Source organism: Phoenix dactylifera, unplaced genomic scaffold, assembly GCF_009389715.1.
Source record: "Phoenix dactylifera cultivar Barhee BC4 unplaced genomic scaffold, palm_55x_up_171113_PBpolish2nd_filt_p 000706F, whole genome shotgun sequence".
Lineage (NCBI taxonomy): Eukaryota > Viridiplantae > Streptophyta > Magnoliopsida > Arecales > Arecaceae > Phoenix > Phoenix dactylifera.
In genome coordinates this window covers 1-18,303 of record NW_024068086.1, presented here as the reverse complement: position 1 = coordinate 18,303, position 18,303 = coordinate 1, and the positions used below count along the sequence as shown (strand labels likewise).

The 18,303-nt window shown below is 42.5% G+C and overlaps 1 protein-coding gene across 1 annotated transcript; it reads right to left on the bottom strand.

The window, feature by feature from the left end:
- Positions 1-1,287: 1,287 nt before the first annotated feature.
- Positions 1,288-11,595, bottom strand: LOC103720676 (HIPL1 protein). The gene is made up of 7 exons (XM_008810503.4): positions 11,346-11,595; positions 11,069-11,226; positions 8,615-9,385; positions 8,290-8,506; positions 3,976-4,154; positions 1,983-2,224; positions 1,288-1,905 (listed from the first exon to the last, which is right to left on the bottom strand). Exons 1-7 carry the CDS (start codon positions 11,419-11,421, stop codon positions 1,506-1,508), a joined length of 2,043 nt encoding a protein of 680 aa, XP_008808725.2. The 5' UTR covers positions 11,422-11,595; the 3' UTR covers positions 1,288-1,505.
- Positions 11,596-18,303: the final 6,708 nt, after the last annotated feature.

Genomic DNA, 18,303 nt, shown 5'->3' with positions numbered 1-18,303 from the left:
GCAGGGACATTTAGTGAGCTTTTATGGCAGACTTACTGTGAATTGAAGGCGCCGATTTGGGTTAGGTTTGTAAGTTAGCTAGATTTCTCTGGCATTCCTCCAGGATTTAATGATTCGAGAACTGAGATGGACTGGTTCAACATGGAAAGTAGTAACTTGACGATTCAGTGGTTTGGAAGCGTGGGGGACCAGAAGTTGGGGAACCTACCGTACGGCCTGAACGGTATTTTAAAATTTTTGACAAGTGACTGTTGTACAACTTCAATCAATTTAATCCTGGCATTAATATTATAAGTTGTAATTAGCTTGGAGAATTGCAAGATTTTAAAAACAATAGTTTTGAGTTTAGGATTACCAGGTCAGGTAGTAGGTTGTATGGATGCAAATTAGGTGGGTGTGAGCAATGGGGCGTAAGCATGAAAGGCCGGCAATGGAGGGATCAGAGTCTAGATAAAAGCTTTTTTTTTTTGCTGGAATCAATAAAATTGTGCTTCATTGCTTGATTTTGTTAGCATGAGCCATGCATGTGTATAATAATACTTGACTCATAACCATCTTTGGCACAAGTTAAAACTTTCCCAGTTCCACTGGAGCCTGTGTGTGTGTCTATCTTTCTCCCTCTGCTTTTTTGGTCAAGTCTATTGGAGCCTCTTGAGTGTAATTCTTTTGATTTTTTTTTTTTATATAATAAAAGGATGGGCTTCCCTCTCTTTTACTCAGAATTTTTTTTTTTTAAAAAAAAAATCCTGGTGGAGACTGGAGCTGTGCCAAAATGAAGCAAGGCGCCCAAGTTGGTTGGGATCTGGATACAGCTGAAGAGAACAAGAGACATCCCCATGCCATGATGCCAAAGACTGATGGGCATGGATTGGTGCTACAGCCTAGGCAACTGGATTCTTTTCATGGCCTTCCTCTGTGTGTGTGTGTGTGTGTGTGTGTGTGTGTGTGTGTGTGTGTGTGTGAGCAGTGTCATGAGTATATGCAGATAGCAAGACCAGCGAAGTTTAATATTGAAAGACAATAAATTCGGATCCACAAAAGATTCACAATATGGATAAGCTTCTAACAGTTGTGCTCCGATGCAAAGGATGATGGAAGTACCATTTAGGCCTCAGTGTCAGGCACTTCTGTGCTTATTACTCACTAGCAACCTGTGCATGCTTGCGTCTACTGGAAAGAGAGAGAGAGGCAAAAAAAACTGTGCAGATTAGCAAGATTAGGAAAAAAAAAAAATTCATACTTCCCTATCGGTGCCCAAAAGCTCATCATATCATGCTGGAATTTAGATTAAATGAAGCTAACGTTCCATATAGATTATCATGAACAAATGCATTGAGTTACAATGGCAAAACCATCCACAAGAAGTCATCTGAAACTATGTGATATTTGTTCATATATAAAACATAATTTCGCCTGTACGCCCTACCTATCTCATAGCTATTTAAAAGCCACATACATAGCATCTACATGAGATGGTTCGCAGAAAGCCTGCCTTCGCTGGTCCCTTAAAAGCTAAAACTGAGAAGCAGCAAGAAGAGTGAAAGCACAAACATCACAGTTTTTCCTGGCAGATTCTCCAATCGTGATGCAGATGAGGAAGGACCAGGGGATGGAGTCCCAGTATCAGTTGTAGTCTCCTTCGAGCAGACATAATTACATCGGCTTGGCCGAACAACCCTATAGACTCCCTTTGTGGTCAAAAAGAAAATATCTTTGTTGTTATCCGCACCAAATGAATATATATAGCCCAGTGATGGAAGGGGACTTCCAGCAACAGAGTCACAGGGAATAGGAGAATCCTTGGCACAGCTGAAAGGAAGCTTGGCGCTGCTGTAATTCCCACTACTTTCAGGGACCTCTGTACCTGCCCACATGATTATTGCATACAAGTCTGCATACAAGTACCTGAAATTCCATAGGCAGAACAGTGGGTCAACTAACCCAAATAAGGCTAGTATTATGTGTTCAAAATCACCTCTCACCTTCCATACATACACGGGTCTGTCATGGATCTGGAGACATAACCTCCGATGATCGATGCAGATCCCACACTTGTAATTATATCTGAGTGAGTATATCCCATAATAGGGAAGATGGGATTTATAGAGCTAAGTGATGTATTTCCTCCAGGAGTCGATGTCGGATGGAAAAGATCGGGTCCCTCATAAACACGCCATCCATAGTTTCCACCCTTTGTGATAAGATCTACTTCTTCGTATGTGTCCTATGATTATATAAATTGCATTCATTAGACTGATTAAAGAATTTAATGTACATTACTTATTGAAGAAGGTTCTAATAATTTAGCAAAACAACTTTGGACATGGAGATGCATATATATATATTTTACATCTAAGAAATATATTGACAAGGAAGCACCATCATATTTCATATCAAACGATTAAGTATAATAATGTAGACGAACGATGCAGTAAGCTATAATGCTTGAATACCAAAGGATGTCCTTTAAGATAACACAGAATGTGTATGAAAGATATATAAAATAGGACGAGAAACATAAATTTTAGGCAATTTTTTTAAGACTGCTTGTAATCTCATAACAGAGCAAACTGTGCATTCCTTTATTCCTTGTATTAAAAACATGCCCCTCCACGGAAATGATAATGTTATGAATGACCAATTGGTCCTAAGCAATGGTTGTTTCTGCAGAGAAAACAGTCTAAGGTCCACACCTAAGATATGATGAGTGGAAAAGTTGAACCTAGAAAGAGGTCTATGCCAAATTGCATCATTACCTTATGAATGTGGAATATGGACCACAAATTGTATCATTATTTATGAAAGTGGAATGTGGACATCAAAGTACATTTGGATGTACCACAGAATCATGAAAATTTGGTGATATTGCATGTTTATTTGAAATGGAGCTAATGATTATTTGGTCTATGGTTGTGTTTTAGAAATGTAAATAAAATTTTAACATTTTCAAATTGTATATGTCTACTTTTAGTAAAATTTTCCACGTTAAATGATCTACCACTCTACTTATCTTTTCCCTCTTCTAAAATCTCCTCAAAAAATTGAAAAACCTCTCCTAAAAAATTTTTAGTCATTACTTTCAAGATTTTTGTGATACTAGACTTACATAAATTAGTGGGAATGTATGTTAATCTGTTGAAGGACATTCTCACGAAGCAGTACAGAGTAGTAGCCATGTAAAAAGAGCATACTCTAGCATGCCAGTTGTATGTTTTTTTGCATGGCGTAGAATATATATTGTACCCATGCATGCATGCTGTGTTAGCACAATATCTAATGGTACAAGTGTTGTGCAGGTCCATGGTTCACATGAGCACAGCATACAATACTTTTTGCTCATATCTGATTGCTATTTACTCTGCTTTATTTTGAAGGTTGAGATACTGGAATTTACATGGATGAGCATGAAAATTATCGTATATCTAACATCAACCACATTATATTTTTATTTCTATCCTCACCACCTTGATGACCCTATTGCATGTGTACATGTATAAATATACCAGGCTGGTGCCTTGGTTGTGGATGATATATTTGCAATATTACCCCTAGTACTTTGTTATACTTTCCTCAACACATATAAGGACCTAACTTCAATAAGACAGCGAAATCTTGCAGTTGCTCATCAATGTTTTACAGCTTGAATTTAAGTATGCTAGAATCTACATGTTCTATAAGATGCGATGAAACATTATTTTATTTTATTTTTTCTTTACTCATTGGGAATACCATTTTCTTTTACCTCTTTTGTTATTACCACAGACAATTTTGTGTCAGAGAATCATTCGTTTTTCTGCCTATTGTGAATTACTGCCTACACATGATCTTCTCTATTAATGTCCACATAAGAACCTAGTATGTCAAAAAAAAATCATAAGAACACATACACCACTATTTTAAATGGCTAAAATAATGATAACATTGCATACGACAAAAAAAATATTAAACCATGCAGAAAGGTAGTATAAAAGATACCTCCCCGACATCAGCACAAAAAAAATAAGAAGGCCTTTCTGAATCAAAACTACAGCGCCATGGATTTCTTAGACCCAAGGCCCAAATCTCAGGCTGCAATTCACTATCATCGACGGATGGATTGTCCTTTGGAGTAGAGTAGTTTCCCCATAATCCACGGTCACTTATTTCCTTCTGACCTAAAATTATAAATTTAAGGTTAAAAAGGATAGTTTGGACAGTAGTAATTCAATACGTCTCCGTCAGTTTCCCACCTTAGAGAGTAGATGAAATGCTAATATACCAAATAGAAGAATGTGCATATGAGGACAATAATTATTAGGTAAATCAAATATTTACCATATATCAAACTGTTAAGGAGAAGGAATCAAATCGATTCTGATAGTAATTATTCAGCTGTAAGCAGTTTACAGTATTTCTTCAATAATAGGGGCATCTAACCAACAATTTTACAATTAAAGGTTCTACATTCAAAAACATTTTATAAATTGTACCTCAATATTATAAAGCAAAAATAGTTGTCCGAAAAACTTTAGAAACAACAACAACGGGGTATTGCAAGACCTTTAACATGACCTGTCAGTCTCAATAAAGTGAAAAGATATTTTGGTGAGTGAGAAGGCCAACTATCATGTTTAGTCCTTAAAAAAGAAAAAAAAAATCAAAAGAGAATAATACTTTGTTACATTAAGTAATTTCAAAAATATGATCTTCTTAAGAGATAAGAAACATTCTAAAGATATCACTATTCATAGCAATCCTGAGAAAGGCATCCTTCATTCATAATGCAATGATTACAGTGGTCAAGTATATTTAACAACTACAGTATAGCCTTAACTTCTGTATTTCTATGATACATAGAGGTTTTCTTAGTTAGTCAATAGTTGTTCAAAAGATGCATAGTTCATATCACATTTTCATCAAGGCATTAGACTTGATTAGAGCTGATCATGGGCCTTCTGGCCCGCCCAGCCGTGCCTGGGAACTTTTAAAAATGGCTCGGCCTGGCCTGGCCCGTGTTTTATATATAAAGGTAGAAAAATACATCTAGTTTTAGAGAGCCCATTAAGCTATTGGGTCATTCTGGCCCATTTTCAGATTTCAAACAAAGAAAAAATCGGGCTTGTCGGATCGGGCCTGTCGGGTCGGGCCTGTCGAGTCGGGCCTGGGACCAGATTTATAAAGTTGGGTCGGGCCTGGACAAAAATTTAGGTCCGACAGTCGGGCCGGGCCGGGTCTGGGCATAGCCATCAGGCCTAATTTCTGCTGTAGAGTCCGGCCCGGCCTGGGTTTTGATCAGCTCTAGACTTGATGCATACCCTTCTAGTTTAAATCTTCTATCTATGATAATGCACCACTTGAAAATCTTCCCAGAATCCTGAACCCACACCTACTTCTTAAGCCCTTCCTTACTATAAGTATTTCTAAAGTATCCACTTCCCTGCACCTGCACCAGCATTTGCTCCAGCAACCTCCCAAATCGGGCAACAAAGTCCATACCTCGAAGAGGTTTATAAAAAACACTGTAAGAGGGATACATGCATCTCGTGGAGAAGCTTTTAAGTTGGCGCATGCCTTGTGCCTTGCTCTGCCAGACATGTCATGCATTGTACCAATGAAAGAACAAACTGAATCACTTCGTTCTTTTGTGTACATGATGCTTCCATGCAAAATTAAATGCCAAAGGTATAGGAGCATAGGTAACTGTTAACCATAAGCTTCAGAACTACATTAGGTCATAAAGATTCTAGAAGATAGTGTGTTTTCGGAAGTGTACAATATTTCTTTTTATTAAAAAATATAATTTTCCTAATACTCGCACAGAAGCACACCACTAGCACAACAACATGATGTCGATCTACTAGGACAATTGCACCTGACCTATATCAAGGTGTCAATGACTCATTGACCACTTGAGGGGCAAAATTTGTGTTTCTAAAGTCCAAGAGAAGTGATTAAGATACTAAATGAAAGCTAAAACATTTATAGAGATAAACTACGTTTGTAGGAGAAAAGAACCTAAAGACCTACACTCATGAATAGTCGCAAAAATTAGAAACCTTACAGTAGAAAATGTTCCCAAAACAGAAAAACAGTTTTCTGACATTTTCATCAGAGTAATTTTCATAATCATGCCTCATGGCCATATTGCTGAATTTCTGAAAAACCAGCAGTTAGCTCAAACATGCTGAATAATCTAATTTCTTCCTACTACATGCAATTTTTACCTGTGTAGAATCGTAACTTGACCTATCTTACCTCTACGAAGCTAATAAATTTCTTACCACATGTAAAGCATTGAAAAAGGCATCATCATTAGGCACAGCTTAAATAGATGATTCAATATTACATCAGATCCTAGGTTTCCGACTTCATTTACAGGGTTGTCTCCAAGGATTTAGGTCCTGCCGGAATGGGACAGTAACTAAGTATTGTACCGCTCTGACAGAAAAATGGGATTGGGATACGTGGGACACCAGTTCTCTCTTGAACTGGGATATCCCAACCGTTCAGGTCTGTCCCAGTTGTCGCAGTTGCATCCTAACACTTGGGACAAACAGGGATGCATTTTTTTTTTAATTTTTTCCTTTTCATTCTTATTGTTATTGACTATTTCAAATCCATCCCAACGATACCATCCCATCCCGGTACGGTACCACTGAAGGAGCAAACAGAGATGGGACCTAGTACCAGGCTTAAACCCCTGGCTGTATTTGTGTCAGGAAAGTATCTGTCATAAAAGCTACATTTGGCAACATTAGCATAGGCACATGCACAAACCTACAAGTGAAAATATTGCTGGCATGCAGAAAACTCAGCATGGGAAAACATGAGTGTTTGAATAACTATTTTACATAAACTTATTTATTCATTATTTATTTATTTTGCTAGACATGGTGGAGAGTGCCGCCACCCAGAGGTGAACTTTGGCACCTCTCAGGTGAGGAGAAGAGTGCCAAATGGCTAAGTTCAATTGACAAAATCAACCATAGCTTTATAGTTTATAGTTTATACAGATGTCATATTTTGAGTCTGTAAGATACATGTTTAATTCTTATAATTATAACATAAGAGATGAACCCTCTCTTGCATGTGTTTTATGTTTTTTAATTAATACAATTGCAAACATGAGTTCCTTTCAACTAGAAATCAGAAATTAACTTTTAAAAAATATTATGGAAAGACAATATCAGAAAAACTCAAATTTGATAGTTTGGTATGTTAACTAACATTTGCACATCATAACGTACTGGTAGAAATGTTGCGACAAGAAGTGAGTTGATATGTATTAGGGGCACTCATATCAACAACTCTAGAGACTGAAAATGTCGTACTTGTGAGACCATGCCAAGGTTAGTAACAAACTATAAACCTTGGAAGAGTAAAAACATATCTCTTAGGCACCTCAAATGTACAATTGTGAACATAGCAGGAAAAAAATCTAAAGACATTCTGAAGAATCAAGAATGCTGATTAGAGAAAATTTTAAAAATTAGAGAGGTGTGCCAGATACTTTTGAGTTCTTGTTCCGTCAAGATCAATACATCCTAGATACTGTTATGTCTAACAGTATGCAAAGAATTATAATCAACATGGTCATACACCATTTCATTCATTAACTATGCAGAGAGCCTTGGTATTCTTTCTTTTACTTTAGTGTTTGGATGAAGATACCCGTCTGCCACCGTAAGGATTTTAACTATCCCATGCTTAACAAGCATCCCTATATGCTGAAAAAGATGAATAGTCTCATGTAAAAGCTTTGGCTGTAATTTTGTAGAAACTTCTCACTTTTCTCATATTCCACCTTTGGCTGTCAGTCTATAAGGGTGTCATGTTCTTATCTCCTTTTATCATTATCTGGAATTGTTTTCATTTACTTCAAGTAGTCATTCAACTCCTTGTTTTTTTTTTTTTTTTCAAAAAAAAAACAATGCCATTTCTAGCAGTAGAACTGTTATTTAGGCACTGAGTTGCTTGAGACTTGAAGACTGACATAAATTTCATCATGCCATTCCATTTACTAAAAATAACTAATAGATTAAGTATTAAAGCCATGAAAAAGGAAAATGAATTGATGTATGCACAAAGATCAAACTAATACCAACGATGGAGATTCCCCATGATATGTGACTGATTTAGCAGTTTATAATAAATACACAAAACAGTAAAACCATAAGAATGCATAGCCTTACTCGGTTTTACTCCTAGGGACTAAGGCATTAACTGCATGGTAATAACCATCCAGTTAGAAATGCTATAAAAAGAGTGAGAAAGGAAAGCTTCACATATTACTTTTGTCCAGAGACTTACTTGGTATGTTATTTACGTCAAGCCGCATGATTTTTCCAAGCAAAGATTTTTTGTTCTGAGCAAAATTGAAAGGATCACCTTTATTCCCACCATCTCCCATCATAAAGTACAAATATCCATCTACAGGTCCAAAAAGGATCTGCCCTCCATGATGTGATGTAAATGGAAGCCCCATGGTAAAAATCCTTCTGACTTCAGATGGGTTGGCAGATGTTGCCTACAACGTGAAAAAAAAGGAAACTCTAAACTAATTTTTTTTCTACAAGAATGATAAATAACAGTGAAAGATTAATAGTCCTTGGTCCCTCAGGGAATAATTGTTTACCGTGGAAGGTGTTGATGAGGAACCATTTGCAGTATATTCTGCAACAACACTTTGATATTGACATGGTTGGGCACCACTGTCAGAACCAAGCTTTGAGGGGTCACAGCCCACATCAGAATTACATGAACATCTTCCAGAACAGCTTGCTGATTGAACTTTATCACAATTGTATGAAACAAAAAAACGCCCATTGGTTGTAAAGTTTGGATGAAATGCCAGACTCATTAGTCCAACCTGAGTATCAAAATGAACTTCATCGGTCAAATCAAGAAAAGGGTTTGGTTCATCGATTTCCAATGTTCCTCCAGATCCTTGTTCTGGAACAGTTGCCAACCATATCTTCCCAGCTTGGGTAGCGAAGAAGATACGATTAGACCCATCAGGGTGAGCTACCATGTCAATGTAAGACCCATTTCCAATTCTCTCAAGACATAATCCTTTAGGAGTGGTTGAATTTGTTGTACTGTTAAATGAAACTGATTTACCATCAAAACATACTGACTCATCACCAGATGATCCTCCAAATGCCGTACAAAAGTCATTTTTGGATTGCCAGATATCAGTAAGTTTGGATGAAGAAACTGGTAGTCCAGCAAATGGAGAATTCCATATAGGTACATCTTTGCAAGTATCCCAGACCTGTGTACAGAAATCTGTTGTAGCTTCCTTGGACTGGGAAGAGTTTGTTGAAGCAGTAGAGTTGCACAAAACAGGAACCCCTTGAAGATTTTGTTTGATATTGAATAGCTCAGCTGAAAATGGATTGCATTTCTGCAAAAGAAAAGGGATCACTATATAAACATCTTCCAATTGATTAGATGCACGGAACTAAATACCGTTGGTTTGGTATACAATTGCTGACGTATTAGAGTACGTCAGATTGACAAAATTAACTTAACAACTTAAAAACTAATTGATATACAACTACATCTTCCATGGATCTAGATGAATTCAGTTTTACTGGGAATATCATGTCCAGCTCAAAGAATCTGTGTTGAACATCTATCAGCAAGCAGATAAATGCAAATATGTAGAAACTTATTAAACATCTTTACTTCAGATTTAAAATAATGGTGGAAACTTAGACTCTTTAAACAATGAGTCAGCCCCACCCTAGTTACATCAGAAGTAGGCTTCTGTAGTTTTTGGACTCTTTAAAAAAACTTGGAGCATCTGTAGTCAGACCCACACATGTGCGCACACACACACAAAAAGTGAAATACCACCTATCTTGCATCCTCAAGCTATTATCCCTTTGATTGTACTTAAGGCAGCAGACAATCTTATATATCATAGTTGGAGCCACCTTTCAGGGTCTATTTAAGCATTAACATCATAGTAGCATTATACTTTTCAACATAAACATCAAACAAGATCAAGAATGACATCAAGAATTGGTAAATCACTTATGAGTTACCTTTTCATCTTTTAGTATGTTTTAGTTTACAATATTAAAAAATTATAATTCATATATATAAACCTTGTTAAGATTTTCCTTCTCCATCATTCTCCATATCACCTTTTGTCCCTCCTGCAAAAATTAGAGACATGAATTTGTAGCTGGCTCCATCTTTTGCATTTCTTTTCATGCAATACAGAATGAATCTCAAAATTATCAACTTGGCAAGAGGACTCTAGCTTTCTTATGTATAAGCCTCGAAAGCATTTAAAATAGATTTCTAAGTTTCAGATGTTATTGTTGAAGAAATGTTGAACCGTACTAGATTTACCGTTTGGCAAATCTGCTAACTATGCTCACCCTTCTTACATCATCTGTCAGCAAATGCTATATATAAGTAATAACAGCATCAAAGATCTAAATGTTTTGCGGATCTGAGTTCTTTCTCATGAGTCTCACAAAACTGACTAAAGACTGTCTTGATAAAGAAAAATCTCAAATTTCAGCATTGAAAAAGAAAGTAACACATGAGCACAGTAAGATGGAAAATACAATAATAATGTAACCACAGTCCGACATGGGTAGGCAAGGTGAAGACCTTGTAGATTCAAATAGATCAGTAAAATTTGTTAGTGATGGTATTGCTTACTCTCGTTACCAAAAGGAAATTTAAGACAAATGAACTTTAAACAGGATTCATAAGTAACAATAATAAGAATATTGCATAATCTAAAATTTCCTCCAGCACCTCAATTCCAACCAATCAAAGCAAAGACATATGCTCCGTTGGTACAAAAACTTAGTCCAACAATGCTCGACCTTTGTCTTAATGACAAAGAATAAATTAATGCAGCTGATGAATGAATCCCAATCTTTAGACATCTATTTCATCTGAGGTCCATGTTAATCAACCCAGCCATTAATACAACTCCAAGCCATCTTAAAATAGCAATTCAAAAAACGAAAGCAGCTACAAGTCATTCAAATTAGCTACAAGTTCATTTCAATCAAAAAGTCAAGAAATCGCCTTCATCCAATTAGAACTCCGAGTTTACCGTGCAGAGGATGGACTTGACGACCGCGGCGCAAGCCGAGTCCGAGATGTTCAGGGACTTGAACTGCTTCTCGAGCGCCGAGTCATCCGTGGCGTTGCAGCAGCTGCTCCCATTGTAAGAGCAGAAGCTCAGCGGCTTCTTCAGCGTCACCGGCGCCCCTTTCCCCCCACACAAAACAAAAACGGAACCAAACCGTTAATCATCCACTCCAAACCCAGTGGAGAATAACGAAAAGATAGCAGGATAGAAGAGCAAGAAGAATAAGGAAGAAACCCACTGGAATCGGTGCACAAGGGGAGAGCGGAATAGCCCGGAATAAGGAGGAAGAATAGGAGGAGGAGAAGGGAACTCATCGTCGCCGCTTTTCTCAGCTCGGCCCAAACGAGAGGCTACTCCGACCCTCTGTCGGGCCTAAAAAGATAAGAGAGAGCAGGTTTTCTGAAAGGGTAGAAGAGGAGAAGAAGATATCCATGGCCCAATAGGTTTGACCAAAGCACCGGCAGCAAAGATGTAAATAAAAATAAAAAGAGAAGACAACGTGCTTCTCGTGGGCGCGCATTGGTAGAGAGACATGGGAAGGAGGGAAGGGGAGAGAGAGAGAGAGAGAGAGAGAGAGATGGCATTAAAAATTTAAAATTTGGTAGTGATGGGTGGGTGACAGGCAATGGGGATCATTTCATTAAATTTGGAAACATATCAAGATGAAGCCGAAGTGGGTCATCGGGAGCTGGGGACAAGTTTGACTCTGATGGGTTCATCGCATCGAACGAACGGTGGAGATGGGGACCGCGGTGGCACGGCGCCAGTCCACTTGGTTAGCAATAGATATGAAAAGGACACCAGTGGGACGGTGAGGGTGACAGAAAAAAGCAGAGGATCTGAATGGAAAACAAAGCGTTAGTTGGGAGGTAAACGAGATTGGCGTTTGTTATGGTCATTCACAAGAAGTCGGCGTTTGTTTCTGATTGACTCTATGGGGGTGCAGCAAGATGGATGGAGCAGGACTGAGGTTGTATCTTTCACTCCAAAGAAGGATTCATTTTCTTTTGCACAAATCCATCGTTAGATTGGGCAACAGCTGATTTGAGAGCTGTTTAGATGGATGAGCGAGAAAATTCAGAATGCTTTAATATGTCTGCAAGAAGCTATCCAATATTGATGCCGTGAAAAAAGATCAATTATTCTTTTGTATGAAAGATGCAATTTGAACTTGATGGAGCAAGCCAGTCTAGCCAAAACTTTAACTATTTTGCAACTACAGCAAGCTTCAATCACTATAATACAAATTTAAGCTGTTAAGGAAGACATCTTAAATGAGGGCGAGTCTAGATTGGGTTCTACTAGCAAGCAGATATTAGGCTCGAGCCGCCCTGGAGCGTGGGGACATTTTGCATTATTATAATTGCAATTTCAGCCTCTGAAAATAATAAGGCAATGTTGGATACCAAAGAAATGTAGAGAATTTACTAAAGTTGAAAATTAGATTAAAATAATTAAAATTTTGAAATAAATTAATGAAATAGAAAATTAATATCCACTATTCCTGTAAAAATAAGTTTTGAAAAAATCAAGAACGATAAATAATAGTGACAAGCACAACCAACAACTAGACACGATTTGACTTTTTAATGCACAAGTTTTATGTGCCAAAAAAAAAGCACAAGTTTTAAAAATTTATGATTAATTTATGAACATAATTAGAAAATCTTGGATCATTAAACAATTTTCTTAGAATAATCGATATTGTTGTTTAGTAAAAGAAATAGCTGAGAATAATTTAAGGGCATGTTTGGTGAGGGGAGTTGGACTATGGAATGGGGATGAGAATAAGAATAGGAAGAGTCCCGTTCCTACTTCGATTCCAAGGAGAAAATAAGAATTATCCCAATTTTTCAAAATCTAATTCTTTCTCTTCTCTAGTATTCAAATTTTATTCGATTTCGATTCCGATTCCAATTTTAATCACGAACCAAATGCATTAAGGGATATGGATATTCCATTTTCATTCCAATCCATTCTGATTTCGATCGCAAACCAAACACACCAACTAAGAAGATTTCATTAATTGGTGTAATTACTATTCTCATAATAAAATTTTAATTGGGATTTGATTTACCGTAGTGGTCACACCTCTCTATCTACTCTCTCTCACACACATCAAAGAGAAGTTAAACCAAGGATGGCCAATGGCGTATCAATAAGCCAACCTCCTATTAATTAGTCACGGGTATATTGATAGGATTATAGCTAACCATAATGCACCGTTCCCGACTAATAAATCACTTGCAAAGCATCAAATGCTAGCATTAGGACAAAAATAAAAGACAGCTCGCCTAGCTCTAATCAAATCCCACAAAAGCACAAGCAAGTCTTTATTTAATTGACAATTTAGTCTGAAGTCGCGCCCGTGATCGCTGACTTTGGAGAGCTTTAAAATATCTTGATTTCGAGCATTATAATGTTCGCCTGCTCAAGTGGGGAAGAACCTCCAATCTGGAGGACATCATGCTGACTTTTGTTCCCAGCTTCCAGATACAGTATTGTTAGGGGAAAAAACCCTAAGTCATATATCCACAGAGGCGCTCGGCCGAAGAGCGCCGACCGGAAAGCCGCTCGGCCGAAGAGCGCCGACCGGAAAGCCGCTCGGCCAAAGGATGCCGACCAGGAAGGCGCTCGACTAGAGGGCGTCGACCAGAGCGCGCGCCAAGAGGTGCCCCACCCAAAGCTGCTCGGTTAGAAAGTGCCGACCAAAGACAGCGCCAAGGCGCTCTGCTAGAAGGTGCTCGCCTAAAGGGCGCCGACCAGGAGTACTTGAAGCAACCCCGCCACAGGGCGCCCCATTGGGCGACCAGCTCGACTCGGCACTCTTGCCGAGCCGATGCCTTAACCAAATGTTCAACCTCCGCCTAAAGTCCAAGGGACTGACAACTCCTACGGCTTGCGACCTGCCACTATCTCCAAGCCATCAAGGCATAAGATCTTCGCAGGTATTCGGCACGACCTGCCATTAATGCACGAGACTCTCTCAAGCCTCCGATGCACTCAGTCATTTAATGAACACGGCCCAAGACGATCTCCGGATCACTGAACCATCAGAGCGCATGGCTCTACCTGACCGCCGGTTCATTCGGTAATAAATGCACTTACCATCCACAGACCCCAGGCCCGCTACGGCCGGCGGTTCAACCACTCCAACAGGTCCGATCGACCGTGACAACTCCCTGATTCCGGTCTGATTCGGCCCTGTTCTCCACTATGCCATAAATGGGCCAAATCGTGCCCAATTATCACAGACAGGGACAAATCCCCCGGTTACCTCCCAGGTAACGTAATCCCCTCCTATAAAAGGGAAGCTGGGAGAACCAAGGGGGGGGGGGGAAACGAAAAACGGAAACAGATCCCCGGGACTGAACCCGCCGGGAAGCATAGACACAATTGAGGACATCATCCTCTTCGTCTTCTTTATCCTATCCAAATATTCTTGCTGTCTTCTCCATATACTCTCTTCCCTGCTCTCTCCACATACTTGCCCCCTCTGACTTAGGCATCGGAGGGCCGGCGCCGGGGAGCCCGGCCACCGGTTTTCCTTGCAGGACTTGCACACCCCCCCGCAGCGGAGGACGCAGCCGGCCGGCGCACCGCCGTCCGCCCCCTGTAGCAGCGGAGCTCCTCCTTCCCCGGCTTCGCGGCGGCCCCCGGGTCCAATTTCCAGCAACAGTTGGCGCTAGAGGAAGGGCCCGAGTTCGCTACCATGAAGCTAAGAAGCAAAGGGGCTTCCAACGCCTCTCGACGTCCTCCACCAAGCCCAGAATGTTCCGTTCGGAACTCACCACCCCCGGTTGAGCCAGCACCTCAAGTTCAACCGGAACAATTTGATGCCCTGGTGCAGCAAGTGCAGGCGTTGGCTACCGCCGTCCAAAGCTTGCAACCCAGGGGCATCCCAGCAACACCGCCTCCCCCGGCTCCAGTTCGACCGGAGCCTCCTACAAGCGGGCTTCCTCTTCGAGGTCAGGACCCTCAAGTCCAGGCCTCCCTCTGGAGAGAGCACCCAGTCAGAGATCACGGAGGCTGGCCACAGCCTTCAGAAGCTGAGTCGGTTCCAGGGCAACCTGCACCCGGAGGAACCGCTGTAGCGATCCTCCAGAGTGATGGACTCGACAAGAAGGTCGAAAAGCTGGAGCGCCAAATCCAGGCACTCCACGGGAGAAAATCGGAATGTAACGGCGACTTCGAGTTCAATACGAAGTCGCCCTTCTCCCAGGAGATTGAAGATGAACCGGTTCCCCTCCGGTTCAAGATGCCCCAAGTGGAGCCTTACAACGGCAAGGCAGATCCCTTTGACCACCTAGAGAGTTACCGGGTCTTAATGGCCCTACAAGGAGCCTCGGAAGCCATGATGTGCAAGGCTTTCCCGGCGACACTCCGAGGACCAGCCCGGCTTTGGTTCACCGGGCTGAAGCCAAGTACTGTCTCCTCCTTTGAGCAGCTCGGCAGACAGTTTGCCGGCAACTTCGCCGCTAGCCAGCCTCAGCGGCGGACATCCGACTCCCTCCTCGACATCAAACAAAAGGAGGGAGAGTCCTTAAGGGAATATCTGGACCGGTTCACCGCCGCAACATGGGAAGTCCGGGAGCTTGACCAGTCAATCGCCATGTCGGCGCTGAAGACTGGAGCCCGGTCCTACAGATTCCTCTTCTCGATTGAGAAGAATTTCCCAGCGGACCTTACAGAAATGTTCGCTCGGGCCCGGAAGTACGCCAAGGCTGAGGAAGCCGTGGCCGTCAAGCGGGGCGGGACCGAGCAGAATCCCAAGAAGAGGCGCCGCGAGGAACGCGGCCGACCCAGAAGCTCGTCTCCACGACGAGCTAAGAATCCGCCCCGCCCGAAGAGTCCACCCCGGTTGAGAGGACCGCCGCAGCAGAGGTCACTCCGCCCGAGGTTCCCACTGCAGGCCCGTGCACCTGAAGGGAGGTATGAAAAGTATACTCCCCTTAATGCTCCTCGGGCTGAAATCCTCATGGAGATTGAGAATCGGGATTGCATCCGGCTCCCCCCTCCAAAGTCAGACACCAGAATCCGGCGTGATCTCCGGAAGTATTGCCGTTTTCACCGGGATCACGGCCATGATACCGAGGATTGTTATCAGCTCCGAAATGAGATCGAAGCACTCATTCGCCGAGGGGTGCTCGATCGGTTTGTGCAAGGCCGGCGCGAAGGGAAGAAGCCAGCCGAAGGAGCAGCACAGCCTGAAGGTTCCAATGCCAACAGGCCCATCGCCGGCGTCATCAACACTATCCGAGGAGGGACCTCGGCTGGAGAAGCCTCAGGGGAAGGAGCCTCCTCGAAGCGCCCGCGCACATCTGAAGCTATCTCCTTCTCAGGTGACGATCTAGAAGGAGTCGAAACTCCCCATGATGATGCCATGGTCATCTCCATGATCATAAATAAATTTGATGTAAAACGCATCCTGGTTGATAATGGAAGCTCGGCGAATGTTTTGTATTTTGATGCTTATTGTAAAATGGGGATGACAAAAGAACAGCTACGGAGGATGAATGCTCCGCTAGTTGGATTCACTGGGGATTCAGTCCCAGTAGAGGGCGAGATCGACCTTCTGGTCACAGCCGGGCTCGCCCCTCGCGAAAGTACCATGGGTATGAGCTTCCTTGTGATACGCCTGCCCTCGGTTTACAACGCCATCCTTGGAAGGCCAGGACTCAACGCCCTCCGAGCAGCGGTCTCAACTCACCACCTGCTGATGCGATTCCCCACCAGCCAGGGAGTCGGTGAGGTCCGAGGGGACCAAATGGTGGCAAGGCGATGCTACCTAGCGACCTACGAGGCAAGACGACCAGCCGAGGTGCCCGCCCCAACGACTGACCAGCCTTCAACTGAAGCTATGGAGGCACGGGTCAACCCCCAGAAAGAGCGGGTAGAGCCTGGTGAGTTGTTAATTCAAGTTCCCTTGCGAGAGAACTTTCCCGAGCTAACCGTGCAGATCGGCTCTGGCCTTGGCGAAAACGGGAGGAGTCGCCTCGTCAACTTCCTACGGGACAATATGGATGTCTTCGCCTGGTCGCCTATAGACATGCCGGGAATAAACCCGGAGGTCATGGTCCACCGGCTTCAGGTAAAGCCGACCTGCAAGCCCGTGCGACAAAAGAAGCGAGGCGCCGCCCCTGAACGACAACGAGCAGCAGCCGAGGAGGTCGGTAAGCTCCTTGAAGCCGGCTTCATCCGGGAGATATCCTACCCGGAATGGCTCGCCAATGTGGTCCTCGTCAAAAAAGCTAGCGGAAAGTGGCGTATGTGCGTGGACTACACGGACCTGAATAAAGCCTGCCCGAAGGACAGCTTTCCACTTCCCAGCATAGACCAGCTCGTGGACTCCACCTCGGGTCACGAGCTGCTGGCATTCATGGACGCCTTTTTCGGATATAACCAGATCCGCATGGCGCCAGAAGACGAGGAAAAAACAGCCTTCATCACCGACGGGGGAACCTACTGCTACAAAGTGATGCCATTCGGTCTAAAAAATGCCGGGGCGACTTATCAAAGGCTGGTCAGCCGGATCTTCAAAGACCAAATAGGCCGAAACATGGAGGTCTACGTGGATGACATGCTGGTGAAAAGCAAGGCGGCGCAAGACCACATAGCCGACCTCAATGAAGCATTCTCCACACTCCGAAAGTACCAGATGAAGCTCAACCCAGCTAAATGTGCATTCGGGGTCACCTCCGGCAAATTCCTCGGCTTCATCATTACACAACGAGGAATCGAGGCCAATCCAGAGAAGATCCGAGCCCTCCAAAGGATGACGCCTCCCAGGACGGTCAAGGAGGTACAGCGGCTCACGGGCCGAGTGGCAGCCCTCGGGAGGTTTATCTCCCGCTCGGCCGAGCGCTGCCTTCCATTCTTTGCAGCCCTCAAGAAGCCGAAGAACTTTTTGTGGTCGGACGAGTGCCAGCAATCTTTTGAAGAGCTCAAGCACCTGCTGGCTTCCCCTCCCCTACTCACGAAGCCTCAACAGGGTGAGCTCCCCTACTTGTATTTAGCTGTCTCCCCTGTAGCAGTAAGCTCGGTCCTGGTCCGAGAGGAGGGGAAACTTCAGAAACCGGTGTATTACACCAGCCGGGTCTTAAGGGATGCTGAGACCCGATACTCCAAGCTTGAGAAGACCGCCTATGCTTTGGTCATCTCAGCTCGGAGGCTCCGACCCTACTTCCAAGCTCACA

What these genes read in the sequence shown, in the direction of transcription:
- LOC103720676 (XM_008810503.4), bottom strand. Translation starts at nt 11,421, where the DNA reads ATGAGTTCCCTTCTCCTCCTCCTATTCTTCCTCCTTATTCCGGGCTAT. An exon ending in TCAAGTCCATCCTCTGCACG is followed by an intron (nt 9,386 to 11,068) that starts GTAAACTCGGAG and finishes TTTCTTTTGCAG; the next exon opens with AAATGCAATCCATTTTCAGC. An exon ending in CCTCATCAACACCTTCCACG is followed by an intron (nt 8,507 to 8,614) that starts GTAAACAATTAT and finishes TTCACGTTGTAG; the next exon opens with GCAACATCTGCCAACCCATC.